The following is a 22,271-nucleotide window of genomic DNA, read 5'->3' as shown; positions in this document are numbered from 1 at the left end:
AAGGGAGTCTAGGCTTGCTGGTCACAAATGCAGTTTTAAAAATTCCTGTGATTGCCCCCCTCAGGGCCCCCCCTCCCTTGGCATTTCTCAGCCCTGGGCTTGGCACTCCTACCCTGGGAAGGCTCATTCCCACCCTGGCGTTTGGGATGGTTTTCTTCTGGCCCAGACCTGTCTGCTAGTTTCTAGCATGTCCTCTAGCCTGCTGCTGTGACGTTGCGGGGTTACGGGTGTTACGCGTGTCTTCGTGTCTGCTCCGTGGGCCCTTGTGGGGAGGGAGGGAGACGTGTGTGTGCCTCTTTTGAACCAGCTGCTTTGTTGTGATTGGGGGGAAAGAAAGACGGTTCGAAGAAATACACGGGGAACATATTGTCTTCTCTTTGTCTTTCCCATTGTGATGGGAAGGAGTCAAGAATAACTGAGCATACACTACCTCGTCCCAGAGGTTCATTTCGGAATCCATTGTTTGGCATTCTGTTGGCATTTTCCTGTCACTGGGCTGGACCGTGAAAGCCTGTTGTGGTGACTTCGGCACATAGCGTACCCCAGGGGGTAGACCTGGCCGGGAGCGCATGTAGCGTTTGTTCAGAGCTTACGGCGGAGTATCACGGTTCAGTTGCTTCAGGAAGAGGTGATCAGTCCCCTGCTGGGTGCTGGACAGGGTGGCATATACCGAAGACACGCTCGCTTCCGTCCCATCCTCAGAAAGAGCGGCACTGACTCATTTGTCTGTCACCTTGCACTTTTCCAGAGTTCTCCTGCATCTGTTACCTCCCCTGAGCCTCCTCATACCTCGGGAGGTCAGGGCGCCAGTGGTGTCCCCGCCTTAGAGGACAGGTGGGGCTCTCACAGGGGACGACGACTTGAGTCCACAGGGTCGGAGCTGAGATACCCGCTGCCTCCCCGGGACCTTCCCCTTCCCCTTGAGAAGCACCCAATTAATAAATAAATACACACTATATGCTTTTGGCATCAGTAAACATACTTCGGGAGGTATTCGGTACCCTTTGGCCTCAGAGGTCAATGTGTTCTGTAGCACGTCCTCAAGCTTAGTCGTGGCTTAGGTTGGCTCCGGACCCTGAAAGAAGGAAGGAGGCAGAACCAGGAAATTCGCCTGACCCATCTCCTTTTGGAGGAACAGGCTTGCGGTTCTCTCGTTGTCCTCAGAGGCCTCAGTTGCCCCGACTTACATGTTTCTTCAGCCCGGGCGTGCTAAAACCAGATTCATTTTTACAGCTAGGAACGTTTGCGTGTGAACAGAAAATCTGAGCGATATCCCCTGACAGGCCGAGGACCGCTGGGGATGCTTTGGAGGTCAGTTTTAGACTAGCCTTGATAGCCTTGATTAGGCTGTCGCGACAGCCCTGAGACTCAGGTGCCCTTTCTGAGGGAGCGGCCTCCCATCCACACAGGGTCTCCAGAGCTGGGGACGACTCTGGCTGGACGACCGGTGTCCTGCTGCTGTCGGGCCGCATGGAGTCACAGGGGCCGGGTTGAGTCCTCGCCTTTTGATTTGACACAAGCGTGGCCAACCTCGGCCGAGAGAGCCTGCTTTGGGGGTATCATTCAGTCCTTAGACAGTTATTGAACACCTGTGTGGTAGCGTTAGCCAGTTCTTTTGGTTCCTTCGTCGGTGGCCTTGGTTTCCCTGGGCGTGGCCTGGTCTGCAACTGGTTCCTACTCAGGAGGGCGCATGCTCAAGTGAGCGTCCACACTGGAAGGGAGCACTGGTGTCGGGCTGGACATTAGGGTTTTGTTCAGGAATCTCATTTTCCTTAGAGCACGGGCTGTGTCCTGAGGCCTCTCCTCTTACCTTAGAGTTGCTTGTCTGCAGCTCTAGGCGCTCACACGTGTGTCCATCCCCACAACGAAGTGATGCTGGGAAACACGCTGGGAAGAGCAGGCCCTGTGCTGTCTGTGAGCGCTGGAGCTGTGGCTAATCCTTCTTCCTGCCTTTCCTTTCTCTGCCGGACTCTTCTCTGAGTTCTCTGCGGAAACGTGGGTCCTTTTTGTTTTCCGAAGCTGCAAATACAGTTAAAAAAATAAAAATAAAAAAGGATACCCAAGCTGATGGGTACACTGAGACCCCTTAACATCGGGTATTATCGCTTTTTCTTGTCTCATGTAAATTTGTGGAACAGACATTATGAGACTTTATTTTGATTGCCATCAAGCATTCATTACCAATTTCACTTTATTTACAGCTCTGTAAAGGCAAAGAATATTTCTTCTGTTTGCATTTGACAGATTTAACATTTGGATCTTCCCTAATTTTCCCATTGTTCTAGTCCAGTGTAGTTGTTTTCAGTTTCATTTAAAAGAAACCAAGGTCTAGCTCATGGGCCGTTTGCATTCCCGGCACTAATAAGCTCAGTTCTTTTTTTTTTTTAACGTTTTATTTATTTTTGAGACAGGGAGAGACAGAGCATGAACAGGGGAGGGTCAGCGAGAGGGAGACACAGAATCTGAAACAGGCTCCAGGCTCTGAGCTGTCAGCACAGAGCCTGACACAGGGCTCGAACTCACGGACCGCGAGGTCATGACCTGAGCCGAAGTCGGCCGCCCAACCGACTGAGCCACCCAGGCGCCCCAATAAACTCAGTTCTTGAAACTTAGATCTTTGTTGAATGAATGAACGAATGAATGAATGAATGAATGAATGAATGAGGCTCACCAAGAATAGCTGATAATGGCAGGTCTTCCCCTCTTTCCAATTTTAAATTGACACACGACCATGGCGTCACTGGGCCACGTGATACTCTCTGGGCGCCTTTCTTCCAGTCCCTTCCAGACCATCTCTGGGCCCGGGTATGGCTGGTGTGACTCAGGAGGTCATTTGGGCCAGGAAGAGTGGCTGATCGTTGTGCCTTGTTGAGTCGTGGCGCCGGTCACATTCTGGTGGTAAAAAAAACGAATCTCTCTGTTGGTCAGGAGAACATTTCTTATGTGAGCCCTGACGGCTGGGAGCTGATTCTGTTTTTGCAAAATCTGTTTCGTAAAATCACCAGTCACGGATTTCCGGGGAAATGAGATTTCCCTGGTCTCCCTTGAGCCATCTTGACCACCTTCTCTGCTTATAGATAGGAAGCCCTTCTCTAGCACCCAGGAGCAGAGCCCAGCCGCCTGCCAGTTCCTTTCTAGCTTTTCCTATACCCCATGGAGGAAAGCACTCCTACTTTCTTGGTATTTTCATAGTATAATAGCCACAAACAGCTAATTATATGTAACATACTGTAAAAGGAAGAACTTGGCATTTTAGAACCGCAGAACCTCGCCTTGAGTCGTAATCTCCCCATTTTTCACCATTTATCACCTTAAACAATTTACTTGACCTTCAGTTTCTCATCTGTGAAAAGGGAATAAAGATACCTGCCTCGTGGGACTATTACAAAAAATAAATGAGATTGTGGAATAGCTAAAATTATACTTGGAGATAAATATATAGTTTTTAATGCGTATGTGAGAAGAGAGGAAAGAAAACTTATTTATAAGCTGCGCTTCCATATCCAGAGTCCGAAAAAGAACAACTTGAAGCCACAGATGTAGAAGGAAGGAAATTAATAAAGGGAAGAGATCAAGGAAAATGAAGACCCGATATTCAGTAGACAGCTGAAAGAAAGCAAGCTAAAAGTTGATTCTTTGAAAAATAAAAGTGAAAATTGGTAAATCTCTGATGAGACTGATCAAGAGAAAAGGCACAAAAACCTAACGTCAACAATGAAAAGAGGGACGCTACTACAGTTCCCTCAGTCTTTAAAGTGATCGTAGGAGGAATAATATGAACAATTTTATGCCAATAAATTTGAAAAAAAATCACCTGGATTCCCTATAAAACCACAACTTGACAAAATCAACATACAAAGAAATAGAAAATCTATGAATAGTCTTCTGCCTTCTAACTAGAACGTATGATGAAAAGTGCTTAAAGAAAACTTCAGGCCCACGAGACTTCACTGACAAATTCTGCCAAACATTTAAGGAAAAATAAAGCCAGTCTTAACGTAAACATCGATTTGTGATCACAGCTCTTAGAAGAATTACAGTGGAAAGGAACTTTCTAACCTAAAAAATGATATTTTAAAATATCGCATAGTAGACATCATACTTCATCGTGAAATGTCGAAAGCTCTGTCCTTGAGGCCAGGGGTCAGCTTGGTGCCGGGACCGCTGGCACCTGGGGACTGTCACAGTGGGCTAGTGCAGTGCCAGGGTGGGCTCAGGACCCTGGAGTGAGGGAGCATCACCACGTTGCCAGTGTGGGGCCCGGGCGAGGAGAGCTGGACTCGCCTTGTTCCTGCTGGTCAGCTCAGAGCATGCCTCCTCTCTGAAGCCCTTGCAACTCCATCCAGTGTTACCTGGTTTCCTTACTTGGCGATTCAGGTTCTGGCCCCTAGAAGTCAAGTGTGTCTTTTTGTGCTGTGAGCCCAGTGGCAACCTCTTCTTGGCTCCCAGCACTTAATAGGCTCTTAATAAATCTCAGGCAGAACTGACCGTCCGTTTATGTCTACACCATGGCTGAACCCCAGCCGAGTCTGAGTCCCTCCGGCTGAGCTCTTCAGGTATCAAGTTGCTTCTCCGTCCAGATCCCTGCAGCTCCTCCCTGCAGCTGTTCCCAGAGCTGGCCAGGCAGCCTAGCCAGCGGCCGGATTGGACCACTTTGAGACTTGCCTGAGCCCAAAGCCCAGATATTTCCTGAGGAGCCTGGAGCAGAGACGGCTGGCCTGGGTAGAAGACTTTCTGCCACTGCAAACATGGGCCGGCATGCTCCCAGGAGGGCCCGGGCCAAGAGCACACGATTGCATAGATGGGGGTGCTGTGGGACGTGGCACCAGGGCCCAGCCAGAGAAGACGGTCGGCCTTTCTGATACCCTGGAGTTAAAATCACACGCTGCCCTGTGATGTTGGAGCGAGGTCCAGCCGGCATGCTGTCAGGAGGTGTGTCCACGTGGCGCCCGGGCAACCGCCTGGTTATAGCGTGCGTGAACTTGGAGCACTTGGCTTTGAAGTACCATCATCCGCTCTTTGAATTTATTGGCTGTACAAGTGCTGTGTTCATCTTCAGAAGCTGTGACATCCATCACATGAAGCCTTTCTTTTTAAATAAATAAATATATATATATATAATGTTTATTTTTGAGACAGAGAGAGACAGCATGAATGGGGGAGGGGCAGAGAGGGAGGGAGACGCAGAATCTGAAACAGGCTCCAGGCTCTGAGCCGTCAGCACAGAGCCCGACACAGGGCTCAAACTCACGCACCGCAAGATCATGACCCAAGCCGAAGTCAGATGCTTAACCGACTGAGCCACCCTGGCGCCCCTCATGAAGCCTTTTTAATAGCCACTAGATCTTAGGTTATAGGACACCAGATTTATTTAAACTTCAGATTGTTCTTGGAAAACATCTTGGTGTGATGGAGAGAACATTACCGTAGCAAACTTGTCAAATGTTTGTCTCTGCCATTCATGACTTGGGTGACTGTAGACAAGTTACTTAACCTCCCCTCCCTGGGCACCAGTTCTCTCAACTGTAAAGTGGAGACAAAAGTAATGATAGTGGTAATTATTACTATCGAATGATGTTACATTGTAATTTACTGTGTCCACAGCACTCACCATGGACCATGTACTGTTTGCCTCTGTGTGTCTGGCCTCATTTCACCCTCACTGTAATTCTGTGATGTACGTCCCATAATCAGATAAGGCTGTTGAGGCACAGAGAGGTTGGGTAACTTGCCAACTACTGCCCAGCTAGTGAGTAACAGGTCTGGGATTAGAGCCCAGGTAGCCTGACTCTAGAGCCCGTGTTCCTGTTCCTTACCACGCTTCTGGATTGTTGCTTTGGGGGTTGTAAGAATTAAATGCGGTAGCATATGGAAAAGGGTCCAGAACAAAGTCTTGTACCTTGGAGGCGTAGCAGTGTGGGTCACCCTGCATCCACCCCATCCTGCCTGGTCCCTCCCCGAGCAAAGCTGAAGCTTTGGACTCCTGACTCTGGTCGTGAGGGGAAGTTCCAGAACTCTGGCTGTGTGATCTGGACACAGGGTGATGGGAAGGAGGGTGGAGTCAACTTTTCACCAAGAAGCCAGCGAGTCTCACGTGGCCGTGGACGGGTCATGCATCGCTGTGGTCTGTGCTCGTGAACATCGTGGCACCTCCCTCTAGCAGGGGGTTAGTCACGCCTTCACCCTTGCCTGGGTTTAGAACGCCGCCTCATGACCCAGAAGTGGTCACTTTTGCCTGTTTGTCTTTACTCTAGCTGACCTTCACACTGATGGTATCAGAATAAACTGGTCTGATCTGGGGCCTCAGTGGCTGAGGTGACATTGCCCAACACAGTGGCTGGGGACACACTGCCCAACACAAGTGAAACATGGGGGAGCCTGGGGGTGGAGTCAGGTGGCCAAGGCGGATGACTTCCACTCGTGTCTGACCGCAGGGCCTAGTCCTGCCTGGTGGGTGGGACAGGCTGGGGCAGGGCGAGTCCAGAGATGCAGGAATTCTGCCTGCTTTCGCTGTTTTCCACACACGTGCTCTCTTTCTCCAAGCGACGAGGAAGCTTGTTTAGTAAGGTTATCAGTCTGTTGGTCTGAGAACACGAACTGTTCTCCAGAAAGCTCTTTGAGCTCTTCAGTAAGATGTTGAGAAGGTTCGCTTGTTAATACGAAATACACACACGCACGGGCATATAACACATGCATATATATGTGTTTATTGATTTTCTCTCACCTAAAGGGAACGTTTGAGACTGCTCTGTACTAAGGCAGTAATGGATATGGAAGCCGTGTGATGGCCATGACTTGCTTCTTACCTTAAGAATTTAAGGGGCGCCTGGGTGGCTCAGTCAGTTAAGCGTCTGACTTCTGCTCAGGTCACGATCTCACGGTCCGTGGGTTCGAGCCCCGCGTCGGGCTCTGTGCTGACAGCTCAGAGCCTGGAGCCTGTTTCAGAGTCTGTGCCTCCCTCTTTCTCTGACCCTCCTCTGTTCATGCTCTCTCTCTCTCTGTCTCAAAAATAAATAAGTGTTAAAAAAAATTTTTTTTTTTTAATTTAAAAACCACAATGATGTGCTTTTTCTTTGACAGGTTTGTCTACAGATTTTGAGCATCTGAAGTTGACCTCTGCGCTAAGCATTGGCCGCTGCTCCCTCACTGTCCGAAGAGATGTCTGTCGCTTACGACGACTCCGTTGGAGTGGAAGTGTCCAGCGATAGCTTCTGGGAGGTAATGCCCACGCTTGCTTCCTCACGTGAGCGGAGAGCAGACCGATGGTGCCTGACGGGCCTGGCTTCTCCCAGCCGGAACTGGGGGAGGAGATGAGCGTACCCCAGATAGGCCCTGTCTTTGGGGTCAGATCCAGGTGGCGGCAGGGGTGGCTTGGCTGTCAGTGCAGGTGGTGAGCTGACCTTGCCAGGAAGGACTGATAAAGCCGCGTTTGTCAGGGTCTTAGCGCCGTGTCCATTCTCGGATCTTTGCTTTCGTGCTTAGCCGTGTTGTGACTTGGCTCTGTGTATGCTCGTTGCGGGGCTTGGCCTGAGAGGCCTCATGGCTTCTGAGTCGTGTGTGGAAAAATGGACGGCGGTGATGTGACACCATGCTGGGACAGTGCAGGCTGTCCAGGGGGCCGAGCAAACCGCCCTTGAGCTGTCAGAGCATCTTCCCGTGAGTCTAGGCCCATGAGCAACTCCTTCCCTGATTAGAAATTTTGTGGAGGGCGGGGGGTGGGGGGGCGTTTTGTTTTCTCTGGAAGTCACTCTTCCTGAGCCCATTTACTTTTTTCTGCCTGCTGCTTAAAGGAAAGCCCATTTTTGTTCTTGGGGCAAAACCCCTGGAACTTTCCAGGCAGCAGTGGGCTTAGTGGAGAGAGCACCGGCTCTGCAGTTAGAAAGATCTGGGTTCTGTTCCCGACTGTGCCATCGCTAGCTGTGATTTCGGGCAAGTGGCTTGACTGATAAGAGCCTCAGAATCTTCATCTCTAAAGGGGGGGTAAGGGGCGCCTGGGTGGCTCAGTCAGTCAAGTGTCCAGCTCTTGATTTTGGCTCAGGTCATGATCTCACAGCGTGTGGGTTCGAGCCCCATGTCAGACGATGTGGAGCCTGCTTGGGATTCTCGTTCTCCCTCTCTTTCTGCCCCTCCCCCACTGGCGGGCACACAGTCACCTGTGTGCATGCGCGCTCTCTCTCTCTCTCTCTCTCTCTCTTTCTCTCAAAATATATAAATAAACTTAAAAAAATAAAGAGAGGATACTGGCCTTTGGGGAAGCTGCAGGATGAAGTGAGAATACAGACGTCAGCACCCATGTGGCTGCTTTCCAGGCAACAGAGGCGCGAGTGGCATGAGATATAAGGAGGAAGCGCTGGGGTTTGCTGGGGACTTGGACGAATTAGTTTCATAAAACAGAGATTGAGTAGGTGTATCGTTTTGTCTGAGAACAAACACCATCTGATATTATTGTCCAGTAGAGACAGTGATCACAGGTGCCCAGTGTTAAAAAACGTGAGCAAGGAACTCAAAGTTCTGTTAACACTTTTCTTTCCTATGTGTTGGCCAAAAGGTCATTATTGACTTTTAGCTGAATACTTCATCTTATGAAAAGTCTGTGTTTCATGAGCAGCTACTACGTGCTAGGTCGTGTGAGACTCCAGTGGGAAATGGGACAGTCCGAGTCCTTACCCCTCAGCCTCCCTGGTGGATATCCAGGCCAGAGCCCAAATTTCAGTAGCCAGAGAGGTACATCTGCCTCAGGAAACATTCCTCAGAAGGCCCTAAGAGTGACAGGGTGACGACAGAGTCACTGTTGAGTCCGGCCGCCGCAGCAGTGGCTTCCTGGCGTTGTTAGGAATGTCCTCACGCCGTGGGGGTTGTGGGGTGTCCGTGGTGGACTATGTGAAGCTGTGTTGGAACAGGCAGTTACAGAATACGGTCTGGAGGTGCCTCTGGGACAGTGCTGGAATTCAGGACTGCCCCCCCATGCAGGTTCAGGTTCACGGGCAGACGGGTCTTGCTCGCCCCCAGGAGGGAGACTGTGGCCTTGCCAACTCACGGCCAGCCAGTGATGGCTGTGCGGAGCCCTCCCGTGAGCTCCGGTGAGACCGGGTGCGTCTGGTGGGGACTCAGGTCCTCGTTAGTTTCGACCTTGAACCCGAACTAGACAGAATCCTTTAGCTGTGGGGAAACTTTTTGTTTTGTAACCGTGGTGACATTACCGTCTGGTCCTAATCAGCACCTGCCTTGAGCTGGATGACAGTGCAGAGAGAGGTCGGCACACACAGCGGGCTGGGCCTTGTGAGCCATAGGCCAGGAGAGGCACCGGGACCGGTTCAGAGGTACGGCCTAGGCTCGACTCCTGGCTCATCACTAACTACATAGGGGTGGAGGGTGGGGGCGCTTGGGGCAAGTTACTAGTTTTTCTTTGCCTCAATTGCCCAATCTGTAAGATGGGGGTAAAAATGGTACCTATATCCCAGTATTGTCGTGAGGGTTCCAGGAATGAGCATGTGTAAAGTGGAAAGGGGCTTCAGGACAAGTGCTGGCGGGGAGCTCTGCCCTTCCGATGTGGGCGCTGGGGGTCAGCACGCACACAGCACATCACCTGTTCCCGCAGGGTGCGTTTGGCAGCATCGTTTGAGTTCCCAGTCGATGGCTGAAACTGCTCTGGAGACATCAGGGATCTACATATAGGGCTACTGCAGAAGCCTTCAGCTGCTGCTTTAAAAAAAAAGGTCAAAGTTGCCAGTATATAGTGTCAGCATATATTAAATCGAGTGGCTTTAACAGGTCCTGTCGCTGATTGAAACTCTCAGGCTCCCTGTTAAATTCTTAGCTGCGATAACGTCCACGGCCAAGAACATCTTTTGCCTGAGGAATGCTAAGGCCAACGATTTATTTTCTAGGCAGGGTCGGCTCATCTTGTGATGCTGTCTCTGAAATCACTTTTCAGCTTGTATAACTCCATGCTGCCCACCTCCTCCTCCTCCGGGATGGGTGTTCGCTGAAGGGAGGAGCGATCGCTCAGGGTGAACCCGCCCCGTCGGGCTCTGAGTGGCGTAGGTGCACGCGGCCAGCTGCGCATTTCTCCAAGCTGCCAGCAAGGTCGCTCTTGCCCACGAAAGGTGTCTTCTCACTGATGTGACCACAGACCTGTACAAATCTCAACACAGCCTTGTGGTCTCGAGGTGGAGAAGTCCTCATGCTCAGTCTTGCTCCTTTCTGCTGAAAGGTACTCACTGGAGTGGATCATTCCAGAAACCTTTTCTGCATGCTGGCCATGTGCCTGTGCAGGAGGGACATGACCCTGCCCTCCAGGAGCCTTTGGCTGTGACCTTTGGAGGTAAGCTCCCGTGGGAAGAGACCGACACTAGACAGATCACTGTGTGGGCTGCCGGAATGCTGGCTGGAGAGCGCGGCGGGAAGTGGGGCTCCCCCTGGGGGAGGGGCAGGAAGGGTGCTTTGGAGGCCGAGCGGGATTGGTATTCACTCCGCACTCACATGTTTGCTAGATGAGCGAACAGGTCCTGATCTGTGGGAGGACAGATCACCCACAGGAACTAATATCAATGGAAGTGCTTGTGGGTATTTGGAGGGGACATTTTGTGTATCACCCAACACAGAGTGAGCCATTTAGAGAAGAGGGGCCCCGCGGGGAAGGCTCTGGGTGGAGAACGGATGCTGGCCTCCACGGGGTCTGAGGGCCGTGGGACCAAGCCGCAGTCTGCCTCTGGGCGTCGTGGCGTTCAGAGGAGGAGAGCCTGCTGGCTGGAATCACCAGGGAAGGTGTGTGGGGTGGGTAGGGCTGGACTTTGAGTCGGGAGCAGGGAGATGGGGCAGACTTCTGGGTTGGAGCAAAGTCTGGAGGCCGGAATGAGCAGGGCCTTGCAGAGGGCTGAAGACCGTGAATTCTTTGGAGGCGGGAAGTCATGTGGGATTGGGTAGGTTGGGGCCAAGGGAGACTGTTCAGCAAGCGGGTGGCTTCTTCGGCAAGTTGGAGCCTGGCACGTCCCCTCCCCACAGGCTTCCCGGCGGGGGTAGGGGGGCTCCGTTACCTCTGGCACGTCTTCTGGCTCTGGCTCTGGCTCTTTCCAGAAGCCCGAGGGCCCTCCCACTGTGTCCGCTGCTTCTAGGCCCTGCTCCCGGGTCTTCTCTTTGGCTCTGGGGCCGGTGCACTGAGAGCCTCGGCTGCGAGTTGTGGGGCTTTTCAAGTGTCACCAGTGCTTCCTAGGAGAGCCTGGCCTCCTCTGTCTTCGGGGGCTCCGCACACAAAATGGCGGGTTTGTCACCTGCAGGCCTGCTGCTGCCCGGGTCTCCGAGGACCCCATGGTGGCCGGGCTGGGAGGGCCTACTGCTAACTTCAGAAACTGGGCTCTGAATCCACCTCATCCCCGAGGCAGGGGTTCTGCTCCGCCGCCGGTCATATGTGTGCTTAGAGCTCACATCTCCCCAGAGAAGCCAGGCTGGGGCTGACCCATACCGCGCGCTCTGTGGGCGCCAAGAGCCTTGGAGGAGAAGAGTATTTGGGGGATGAAGAGGACAGAAGTGTCTTGCTGTAACGTGTTCTGGGAACCTTGGCCCCCGAAGAGTCGGCAGGTGCCTCCTTCACAGAAACCTCCCCCTGCAGCTTCCTCTCGGACTGTGGAGACAGGGTATCACTTGCGGGCGTCTCCACACGCAGGACTGTTTGGCCTGGAAAGTTGTCCGCGTGGAACGGGGTGCGCTTCTCCTGTCCCTCTAGACGAGTTTCGTAGGTAACATACTCAGAAGATGCCGGTGCCCTGTGTCCGTGGCTTCCGCAGAGCCTGATGGCGGCCACCGTGGTCCGACCCTGGGCTGAGTCCACGGTCTTGAGACCCCAGAGACAACATTTGCCACGTCGGGCAGTCACAGGGCAGCAGGGGGACGGTGAGCGGAGGCACAAGGCACATGGAAACAACAACCTTGGTGCTCTGTGGCAGTGACCTATTCCACTCGCTCTCCGGCCACTGCCCTGATGTACGCAGGCCTGGACGGAGTTCTCCTCCGCGTGACGGCCTGTCTGTGGGTGCATCGGCTTTGTCGTAATCCCACCGTGCTCAGGCCTAGCTCCCGGCAGGCTGGTGGCAGGCCGTAATTGCCCTAAAGTTTCTAATTCATTCATTCTTTCAGGCAAACTAGTACCTGCTGCGTCATGATGGAGGGTCAGGGCCCTGGCCTCCCCTGTGCTGTGTTCAGTCTGTTCTCTAGCCTGAAGCCAGGGCGGCTCATCCAGAAAAGCAAACCTGTGCGATTCCTTGCCCTGGGGATGGGAAGCTTCTGTTTTCTGCATCACCTCCACAGTGGAGCCATACTCGTTAGCATAACTAAGACCTAAGCCCGTGCTGGCAGCTGCTGAACCACCTGGTTCTTCCTGAGCGGCACTGCCCTAGGCTTCAGCTAAACGGAGCACCCCCAGGCTCCTGTCCACAGGGCGCTGCCTGCCTTCCTCGTGGTCTTTCCTCCAGCCTGATCTCCGTTTCCTTCCAGCTCCTTCTCGAGGCAGCCTTCCCTGACCCCTTCTGGCGGGGCTCAGGCGGCCTTCCTGCAGGCCCATCCAGCGTGTAGTCTCACCGTGTGCGTCTCCCTCTGCTGCTCTGAGAACCTGAGGGCGAGGACTCGATTCTCGATCCTCAAATTCTCATGCCTGGGTGCCTGGGACTTAGCACGGTGCCTGACACGCTGAATGATCGTTGACTGGATGCATGAGTAAGCCAGAGAAAGGAAGAGGTTTGATGCTGGGTGGTAAGACCTGCTCTGCTCATAAGCTTGCGTGAAATATTTGGAATTAAAATATGTGTGCAGATAACCACAATAGTGGGCAGAAATCAGTCTTTCGGTGAACAATTGTAGAGCGTTGCCACGTGCCAGGCCCCGTGCTAGGCCTTGGGGACACGGCATGAATAAAACAGATACAAGGGCCTTTTAAACGGTCCAGAGCAAATGCTTTGAGGATGCGGAAGAGGCTCCCCCCCCCCCCCCCGAGTGGGCTTGCCAGGGCTGTGTCAGAGGTGGCTCTGGGCGAGCAGGGACTTTTGTCCCCCTGCCCCCGTGTCCCATGCGTGAGTGTGTACTCGCTGCTAAGTCACCCAGCTGTGCGCGCATAAGCTATGTGCTTACGGTCCGTGTACTTTTAGCAGAACGCGTTAAAAGGAACGTTAACCGAAAACGAGGAGTTTAGAAATAAAAAACAGTGATAATGGCTAGCATTTAATGCACCCGTGCTCTGTGCCAGGCCCCTGCTCCGGTTTTGTGGGTGTTCTCGGTTCTTACAACTGCCTTCTGAGATGGTCATCTCCACTTTGCAGGTGGAGAAAGCGAGGCTCGGGTGGTTGGCGGATGCCCAGCTTCCCGGAAGTAGTCGGTGGCGGAGCCGGGGTTTGGGCCCAGGCGCCTGCCTCTGGAACTGCTCTCTCGCCTCAGCTCTCAGCCTCCCGGGAGCTGCTTACGGGAGAGAAGTGCCCCTTTGCTCTGAGCGCCACACACTTAATGCTTCTGCTTCAGCGTGAAGACGGTTGGGTCCTGTCTGGTCGGACCCTGGCGCCACTGTTCGCGAGCGTGTGACCCTCGGGCTCAGAATAGAGAGACAGCCTGCCCGGGTTCCTAGGCGGACCTCTCCTCCTCGGGATGCTTCCGGGGATTATAGTCAGCCTCCACAGGGCCTGGCCGTGATTCCCAAGCCCCGGGGAGTGTGGCCTCCTTGCTCACCCGCTTCTCGGCCCTGCACGTGCATGTTGCGTACACGGGAACGGGCTTTCCCCCCCCCCCCCCCCATCCAGACTGCACGTAAGGAGCCGTTCCTTGAGAGAATCGAACACTCAAGGTGCTTCGCGTGTCCTCCAAAGATAAATTATTCTCTTGTTTGATCTCATTGATGTGAAAGCAACTTGTTTAAGCCATGTAAGATACAACATTTTCCCTTTCTACTCAGTAAATAAATAGAATTACCCAATTTTAGAGCTGGTGGGCTCTTGAATGCTCAATTAGGCCCTGCTGGCTTAGCTCCATGGAGACATTTGTATGCAGACGTTTGGGGCTGGAGTTGAGGGGCCCAGGCCTGGAGTTAGGGTGAGGCAGCCCGTGTGTGTGTGTGTGTGTGTGTGTGTGTGTGTGTGTGTGTGTGTGTGTGTGTGTTGTGTGGGGTGGTTGCAGGAATCATGAAGGTAGAACCAGGAATTCTGAGGCAGGGGACTCAGGGAGGGGTGGGGGGGACTGTGGAAGCGGGATTTGGGGAGGGGCTGGGCCTGGAAGGAAGGGGAAGTGCTGTTCTCACTTTTCCAGTCCGGCAGTCTCCCCCAAGGTAATTTGGCTTTGTGCCCCAGGGGTTCACCTGCTGTCAGCTCTCTAACTGTCCCTGCCCCCTTTCACTGTTAGAGCTTCCGACAACAGCTGCCAGCGAGCCCTGGCTGACGCACCTGGCAAGACCCGGCTCACCATCCAGGTTAGCGGCAGCTCTTACGGCAGTGGGGTGCCCCTCGCCCAGCGCCTGCCTGGGGTGAGGGAGACTCAGGGAGGGTAGTGACCTAATCACTGGGCAGCCGTGTCCTCGTGCTGTTTCCCGGGCACTCGGCTGAAGGGTGAGCATATGTGAGAGCCAGGGTGGAGTTTTGGGGGTGATGGCTTGCAGGTGGGGCGTGTGCTGTGCTCGGGACAAGTCCATGGGTGTCGCCGGGCCTTTGCTGACACTGAGTATCACATGCTGAGGGCGCAGAGCACAGTGAACCTAGCTGGCCACCCTAGGAGGAGGTCAGCTCTGAAGTAACTTTGTTTAAACGCATCCTTCCTCTCAACACGATGTGTTCTGCCTTTGGAGTTAGACCTGAGAACCGGAATTTCTGGGATTCTGGGTCTTCTTTTTTTCGTTTGTCATTTGGGACATTTAAAGATCGATAAGCAGTTGATCTTCCACGGTGCTGAAGGCTGGGATTTGTGCTTTGAAACTGTCGAGCGGCACAGGGTGCCTTGGCAGGGTAAGGAGCCTCATTTCTTCACCCTCCTACTTTGTGAGCATGGTTCCAGGCACAGCCGGCAGGGCCGGTCAGCATTGGGAGCGAGAGCTGAAAACCGGATCTGGGACCGGAGTGAGGCCCCGGAGTGAGACGGGACTGGCGCTGGGTCAGAGGCAGCCAGAGCACAGTTCGGGCTCCCGGAGCCCCGCCAGGTGAATGACATTACCCCGTTTTGAGGAGGTGGAGCCCGGTGAGGTTAGGGCCGGTTCAGGGGAGCACCAAGGTGGGGAACTCCTAGATCCTCTGGTTCCAGTGCAGGGTGAGTTGGGAGCCCAGATGGTGGGCGAGCCCAGCTGGAAGGCAGCGGGGAGAAGTCAGGTGGAGCCCCATAGAACGAGGGGCGCCAGAGCACAGCTTGCAAGCAGGCACAGACTCGAGGGTTTTCCAGAGCGAGTCCGCGCTCCCCGGTGCCTTCAGGCGCCCAGCAGATTGCACAACCCTGAAGTCGATGGTGACCCCGTTCAAAAAGGGGGGTTCAGAGTAGGGGCTGGGCTAGGCTGAGACAGGAGGCTCTGCGCTGGCACCGTGGGGCTCCCCTGCCTCTGTGTGCGGGATGTGGCAAATGACGTGCGCCCCACCAGGCACGTGGGTGGGGAAGTGGCGACACCCCAAGGCCCAGGCCTGGAGCGCTCCCGGCCTGCCTGGGGCACGAGTAGACCCGGGGCCGAACTAACTCGGATCCTGGGTTTGAAGGAAAGCCTCGTCAGCATGAGTGAAGCAGCCGCGGGGCTCTCTGCTGCTTTCTGCTTAAACGGCTCTTTCCAGATCGGCACGAGTGTTAGTGACATCCGTCATCCCTGGAGGTACTCTCTGGTGGTGCTCCAACAGTCCATTCCTTTTAGTTTTGTGAGGAGAGCTGGAATGGCTCACGATAAAGGATCACGAGTTACTTCATTGCCCGTGCGTCCAGCTGAACGCTTAGCAACTTTGCCGTCCCTCCCTGTGTGCGTGGAGCGGGGATTCCCACTCCAGCGGCATTCGGGCATTGAGAGGATCTTACGGGGTGCCCTCTGTGGGCCTGGCCCGGAGGACGGAGAATAAAGGCACGGTCCTTGCCCTCGGAACCCACTGTGTTACCGCATTTGGGCTTGTAGCTACATGTGTCCATACTGGAGTAGTGAGGGAGGGTGAGCTGGGGGGGGGGGCAGTTTCCCCGAGGGGGTGGCGTCTCGTGTGGCTCATGCTCCGTGGGGCCTTGATATCCTGCCTCAAGCCTTCAGAAAGCAGCCTTGCCCCTCAGAGTTCTCTTCTGCTCTTGCCACAGACACCCTTTCCTTCAGGCAACTCCGATGACCCAGGGCATTCCTTCCAGAACTTGTCACCGTCTGTAATTGTGTTATTTATCTGACCACAAACCCCAGGAAGGTAGGGACCACAGAAGTTTGTATCCCTCGTCCCTCCCACAGTTCTTGGCGCAGTTAGGTGTTGATGACACATTGGTGTGTGGCAAGAGGGTGGCACCAGGCTGTCAGAAATTGAGTTATGAGGGCTTCGGGGGCAGCCGGCCAGCTGGTAGCGTTGACAGGCCCTTCCATTAGAAATCCTCTAATTGAGAAGGGCCCTTGGAGGTCATCTGATCCTATGCCCCCATGGACAACCTGCAGAAATGGCCCGGTCTTGTCCAGCGATGCCTGAGCCCGGCTAAGAGTGCACCCGACCGGGAAGAAACCGGCCCGTACCATAAACCCACCCTAGCCCAGTGTGTTTAGTCCTTACGAAATCAGTTCTACTTCTGCCTTACAGCTGAAGGAATAGAAACGTGGGGAGAGAGACCCACACAAGGCCATTTATTTCGGGCCAGGCCCAGATCTTTGCCTCTCCCTCCTGAGAGGCGGCCACATCAGAGAGGGCTGGGGGCTGGGGGACTCAAACCAGGTAACAGAAGCTCATTCAGCCAATCTCCCCACTGTCTGCAGGCCTATAGTTAAGGAATCCCAACAGGGTCATCTTTCATCCTTGTCTTTCAGAATGTCCCGGAGCCTCTCCGTGTGCTTTATCAGCTTTGGATAAAACATTTGACTCTGATTCCATGGACTTGCCGGGAGGGAGGGACAACACCAAGGGCTTTTCCTTCTGTCCGTCAGCTCCGCACAGCTGGTTCGCCCTTGAACCTGCCTTTCCAGGATGTGCAAGGGGCAGTTGTGGTGCCTGGGCCTTCAGTGTCCCACGTTAAAGGGCATAATAAGCCTTCTGGGCGTGAAATCGAGGTCATCTTCGGCAAGTGGTCTTAGTAGTTTACAGATTTGGGGTTCCTGATGAGCCTCAGTGGCACACAGTGGAATCAGGAACAGGGCCCGTACGTTACTTCTCTGTCTTGAACTCTGCTGTGGCCTTCCCTGGGACCCATAAGGCTGGTTGGAAACACACACATCACTTGACATTGACTCGTTAAGTCTTGGCTTTACTCTCTCTCTTCTCAGCCCGAGGAAGGTTCTGGAAGGCGGGCTCTTCCTTTTTCTGGCTGCACGATCGTGGGTGACTCTGCCTCTTTAGACCCCAGTTGCCTTTCCTATAAAATGGAAACACTAATGGTATCCACTGCTGAGGATTGTCACAGGAGGGGACACGTGTAGAGCTGTTTTACACTGCCTGGCACAGCATTGACATGCTCTTTTATGATGCTGCTGCTGCTGCTGAGAAACACTCATTGTGATGCCCGTGGCCAGCGGCTTGCAGTCCGGCTGGGGCAGGGAGGCGGCGAACACGCACGATCGTGACCCATGTGGGTCGAGCTGTGGCTGCAGGCCATGGGGACAGTGTTTGGAAGGGCTCTCGTGGCCCCCACGTGGACCAGCAAGCAGGAGCCTGTGGTGGGGAATTGGCCCCACCTGTCTGCAAGTGCAGGTGCTACAGGTGCTCCCCCTTGGTGGTCCTGCAGGGACAGCTGGTCTCAGGGAAGCCTCCCTGGGGAAGGCAAGCTGTGCCTCATTAGACAGCTGGGACTGGTAGGTGGATGCGACCCAACACCCACGTCCTTCACCATCTCTCTCCCTGCCTTTGACGCTAGTCCCTTCCCTTCTCTAGTGTCATGGCTTGTGTTAGCCCGGGTTCTCGTAAACTTGATAGCCTTGCTTTGTGTGCGGCTGTTTTTAATTCACACCGAAGCTGTCATGCTGCCTACCGTTGCCGTTCTGTTTCCTTCTGTTCGTGAGGTCCGTGCAGGTCGCAAGATCTGTACCCCAGTCCTGCACTTTTCCCGCCGCTTGCCTCCACCTTGGTGTGCCACAGCTCCCCCCCCCCCCCCCCCGCCCCCATTCACCCATGCATTCCCCAGGGTGAAGACTCCTGTGTGCCCACAGCCCAAGAGAACATTTCTGTGGGGATGACTCAGGAACAAAATTGCCAGGTCCTCACAGGGCATGTGTCTGCTTAATGACTTAATTACTGCCTGGTTGTTCTCAGGCCTGCCTCAGGCTACCTTCCCCCAGTATATACAGTAAGGGTCCCGTATGCCGTATGCCCCCCTGCCCCACGCTTGTCAGTTCCCACTCTGTGGGGTTTTCCAGTCTGTCAGGTGAAGAGCCTTGAGATCGTGGGCATTTCCCCAATCACACGAGTGTGAGCGCCTCGCTGCCGTCAGCCCCTTGGACTTTGCTTCTCTCTGAAGTTGCCTGTTCATACCTTTTGCCCGACTTCCCTCGGGGCCTTTTTCATGTTGGTATATAGGACTTACTGGGATATTCCAGTTCATCGTGTTGTCAATTTAGACATAGCAGATTGGAAAACAGTGTTTGTGGTCTGTTAACTTTGTCTGTGGTGTTGGCTTCTGAACAGAAATCCTTAATTTTTGATGCAAAAAAGATGTATTCATATACATACACACGCATGCATGTAAGCGCACAGCTTTGACTTTTGAAATTTTAAGGATCTTGCCCAGCCCAAAGTCACCTGTATTTTCTTGTAGTCACTTTCTGGTCCTATCTTACATTCTTACTGAGTGCCAGCTGTGTGGCAGACCCCGTGGAAGGCAATGGGGGAAGAGTGGTGGATGAGGAGGTCCACACCCTCTTAGGGCACAGTGTGAGACGCACGGTATTTGGGGGTTGACGTCCTGTGCGCTGCAGGTCTGGCCTGCACAGCTCGGGACGGCAGGAAGTAAAGCTGTCTGGAGGCATGGACACAGGAACTGGCTGGGGAGGGCAGGGTGTTTTGGGGCACAGGCTGCCACTCCCTCACTCTGTTGTGCATCGAGTCGGCAGTGAGGCAGCCACAACCTCACTGGGGCTCCTGGGGGGCCCCAAGTCCATTGGGAACGTTGGTAGTGTTGAGATGAGCCACGGGCAGGAGGGAGCCAAGGCAGCTCAGGGTAGGAGAGTGTAGGCTTTGGGGCGGCCCTGCCTGGCTCCGTTCTCACTTGGGCCATTGGTTTCACTCTGGGACTTAGGCTGTAACAGGTAATCTGTCTGTGATGGGTCTGGTGGTCAACAGCCAAAGAGGAGGGTACAAAGAATAAAATGGAAGGTGTACTTGAGATGACCAGTACGTGGTACCTTGTAGGTTCCTCTGACCCAGTGGCCTGTGGTTAGCATAGGTGATGGTAGCTGAGCCTGTACTGGGGCCCAGCCCTGGCACTGGGAGGCCGACAGGTGGGGGGCTCCGAGGAGCTGCGGGTTTGCCTTCGCTCGCCCTGTCACCCGCCTGGGAGCCTGGAGGTCTCACCGGGCTGCTTCCAAATCCTCCAGCTTTCCTGTTGCCTTTGGCCACCGTGCTCCACAGAAGGGGATTAGTCTGGATAAGTTGGCTCTAAAGTCAGAGAAGCAGGCGTTGTGCAGCGTCCTTGTGAAAGGCAGTTCCAGACTGTTTCCACCCAGAGGATAAACGAGGAGCTGGTGCGACCTGTTTATAAACAGTCCCTCCCGGCGCCCCTGTAATTATAAACCTGCTGGGGTTTGGACAGAGCCCACTGTCTCTGTTCTGATTCCCAATTACCCAGATGTTTCTGCACAGGGATCGCTGCACCTCCAGCCCCAGACTCGTCTTAGCTGACTATAAACCCCAAGGTGTGTCTGACGCTGGATTCTCAGCCCCTGGGGTGGAGGAAACCCGAGGAACGACTGGAGTCAGACTTAGAGAAAGGGAGAGGTGGGCTGACTGCTAGGGGCTCCCTCCAGGCCTCAGGGTAGGGAGTTGTGAGTGGAGAGAGGATGGAGTGATTCTGATTCCCCGGAGGACAGTGAGCTTGGTGGTGGGGAGGAGTGTGGCCCCCTAGAGGAGTGGGGGCAAGAGAGTGGCTTCTGGAGGACTCTAGAAGGTGGTGGTTCTGCTCTTTCCAAGCCCAACCTGCATGAATTACAGTCCCCCCCCGCCCCCGGCCAGGTGCCTGGCCACTGGGATCCTGCCCCCACCTGCCACCCGGAGGACAGAGCAGTCCCTTGTCCTGCCTTTCCGCTCTCTGTCCCCACTGCTGAGGCCCCAGCCTGAGGAGGTTACGCTTGCACCCTCCTCTGGAAGCTTCGCACTCCTGAAACCGCCCCCCCTGCCCCTCCAGCCCCCCGCCCAGCCCCTGAGCGTGGCACCTTCCAGGATGAACGCCTGACCCTCGAGATTTCTCACCATCTGATTCCCCCCCCCCCCAGCTGCACCCAACCCCCCATCGAAGTGGCCAGTCGTTCCCTTGCGTTCTGTGTTCCTCGTTCCATGCCTCATGGCCAGCACCCCCGGGTCTCCTTGCTGGCAGAGCTTGTCGCCCCTACTGTTCTCTCTCTCCAGATGTGTCCCTCTCCTTCTCTCCTTGCCTTTAACCTGGCCAGCGTCCTACTGGTCCTTGAAAATTTGGTCTGGATGTTGCCTCCAGTAGACCTTCCCCACCTCTCGCCCCTCCCCTTGTCTGGGCAGCCCCTGAGGAAGGGGGGTGTCCCAGCCCTGCACCCACGGACATGTGTGGTGAGTGTATGCCTTTAGTATCTCGGTATCTGAGGGGGTGAGCCTGAATTTAGAGGAACTTAGAAACATAGGTGGCCTCAGACCCTACCGGGCTTTCTGTGAATAAATCAACTGATAATAAGGTTTGGAAGAAATCTTGTTAAGTTTTTAAATTTCTACGTAAAGTTATCTGCCATTTGGCTATCTCAGAACAAACCAGTGTTTTTTTTTGTTTTTTTTTGTTTTTTTTAACATTTATTTTTGAGACAGAGACAGCTTGAACGGGGGAGGGTCAGAGAGAGGGAGACACAGAATCTGAAACAGGCTCCAGGCTCTGAGCTGTCAGCACAGAGCCCGACACGGGGCTCGAACTCACAGACTGCGAGATCATGACCTGAGCCGAAGTGGGCCGCTTCACTGACTGAGCCACACAGGCACCCCATAAACCAGAGTTTTGAAAAGCAAGAGAGAGGGGCACCTGGGTGGCTCAGTCAGTTAAGCGACCAACTTCAGCTCAAGTCACGATCTCACGGTTCGTGAGTTCGAGCCCCATATCGGGCTCTGTGCTGACAGCTGGGAGCCTGGAGCCTGCTTCAGATTCTGTGTCTCCCTCTCTCTGCCCCTCCCCTGCTTGTGCTCTTTCTCTGTCTCTCAAAAATGAATAAAAACATTAAAAAAAAAAACAAAAAAAGAAAAAAGCAAGAGAGAAACTTTTAAACTACAAAACTGGTAAAGCAAAAATAGCTAACCATGTATGTCCTCACTTTATCATACGATCGCTGTGTCACGTATTTGCAAATTAACTTTTCTTGCACTTCAAAAACCAGTCGGCATTATACCTCAATTTTTTTAATGTATTAAAACAAAGAGAGCACACTCTGTCAAAGAAGACATATGGGTGGCAGACAGGAGCGAGAAAAGGCTGTCAGCATCACTAGACGTTAGGAAAGTGCAAATTAAAATCACAGTGAGACAACTGCCACGTACTAAACAAAATGGTAAAATATTACAAAAATAAACCCGACACGGCGCCAAGTGCCAAGGAGAGCACAGAGCAGTCGCAACCCTCCTACCCTGCAGCTGGGAGGCGAAATGTGCAGCCACTTGGGGTCACGGTTTGGCAATTTCTTACAAAGTTGGATGTGTGCTTATTGTATAACATTCCCACTCTTAAGTGTTCGACCTGCCCAGGAATCTTTATAGCTTCTTTATTTGTAATTGCCCCAAACTGAAAACAACCCCAGTGTCCTTCAACAGGACGAAAGGGCAAGCAAGTACATGGCAGTGTCTCCACACGATAGAACAGCTCTTGGTAGGAAAAAGGAATAAACTACTGACCGAGACAATAACATGGAACCGGCTCAAAGGCCAGGCCACGTGCTGGGTGGTTCCATTTATCCC

The 22,271-nt window shown here is 53.6% G+C and overlaps 1 protein-coding gene across 4 annotated transcripts in view; it reads left to right on the top strand.

The window, feature by feature from the left end:
• Positions 1 to 22,271, top strand: part of PACSIN2 (protein kinase C and casein kinase substrate in neurons 2) — a 135,550-nt gene that overhangs the window by 89,178 nt on the left and 24,101 nt on the right. For all 4 annotated transcript variants that reach the window (XM_047866823.1, XM_047866825.1, XM_047866826.1 and 1 more), the window contains exon 2: positions 7,081 to 7,218. In XM_047866823.1, the coding sequence (XP_047722779.1) occupies positions 7,159 to 7,218 (60 nt within the window). In that variant the 5' untranslated portion in view covers positions 7,081 to 7,158. The remainder of the gene's footprint in view (positions 1 to 7,080; positions 7,219 to 22,271) is intronic.

Source organism: Prionailurus viverrinus, chromosome B4 (assembly GCF_022837055.1).
Source record: "Prionailurus viverrinus isolate Anna chromosome B4, UM_Priviv_1.0, whole genome shotgun sequence".
Lineage (NCBI taxonomy): Eukaryota > Metazoa > Chordata > Mammalia > Carnivora > Felidae > Prionailurus > Prionailurus viverrinus.
The sequence above is the reverse complement of the archived record's forward strand: the minus strand, read 5'-3'. Positions and strand labels throughout refer to the sequence as shown.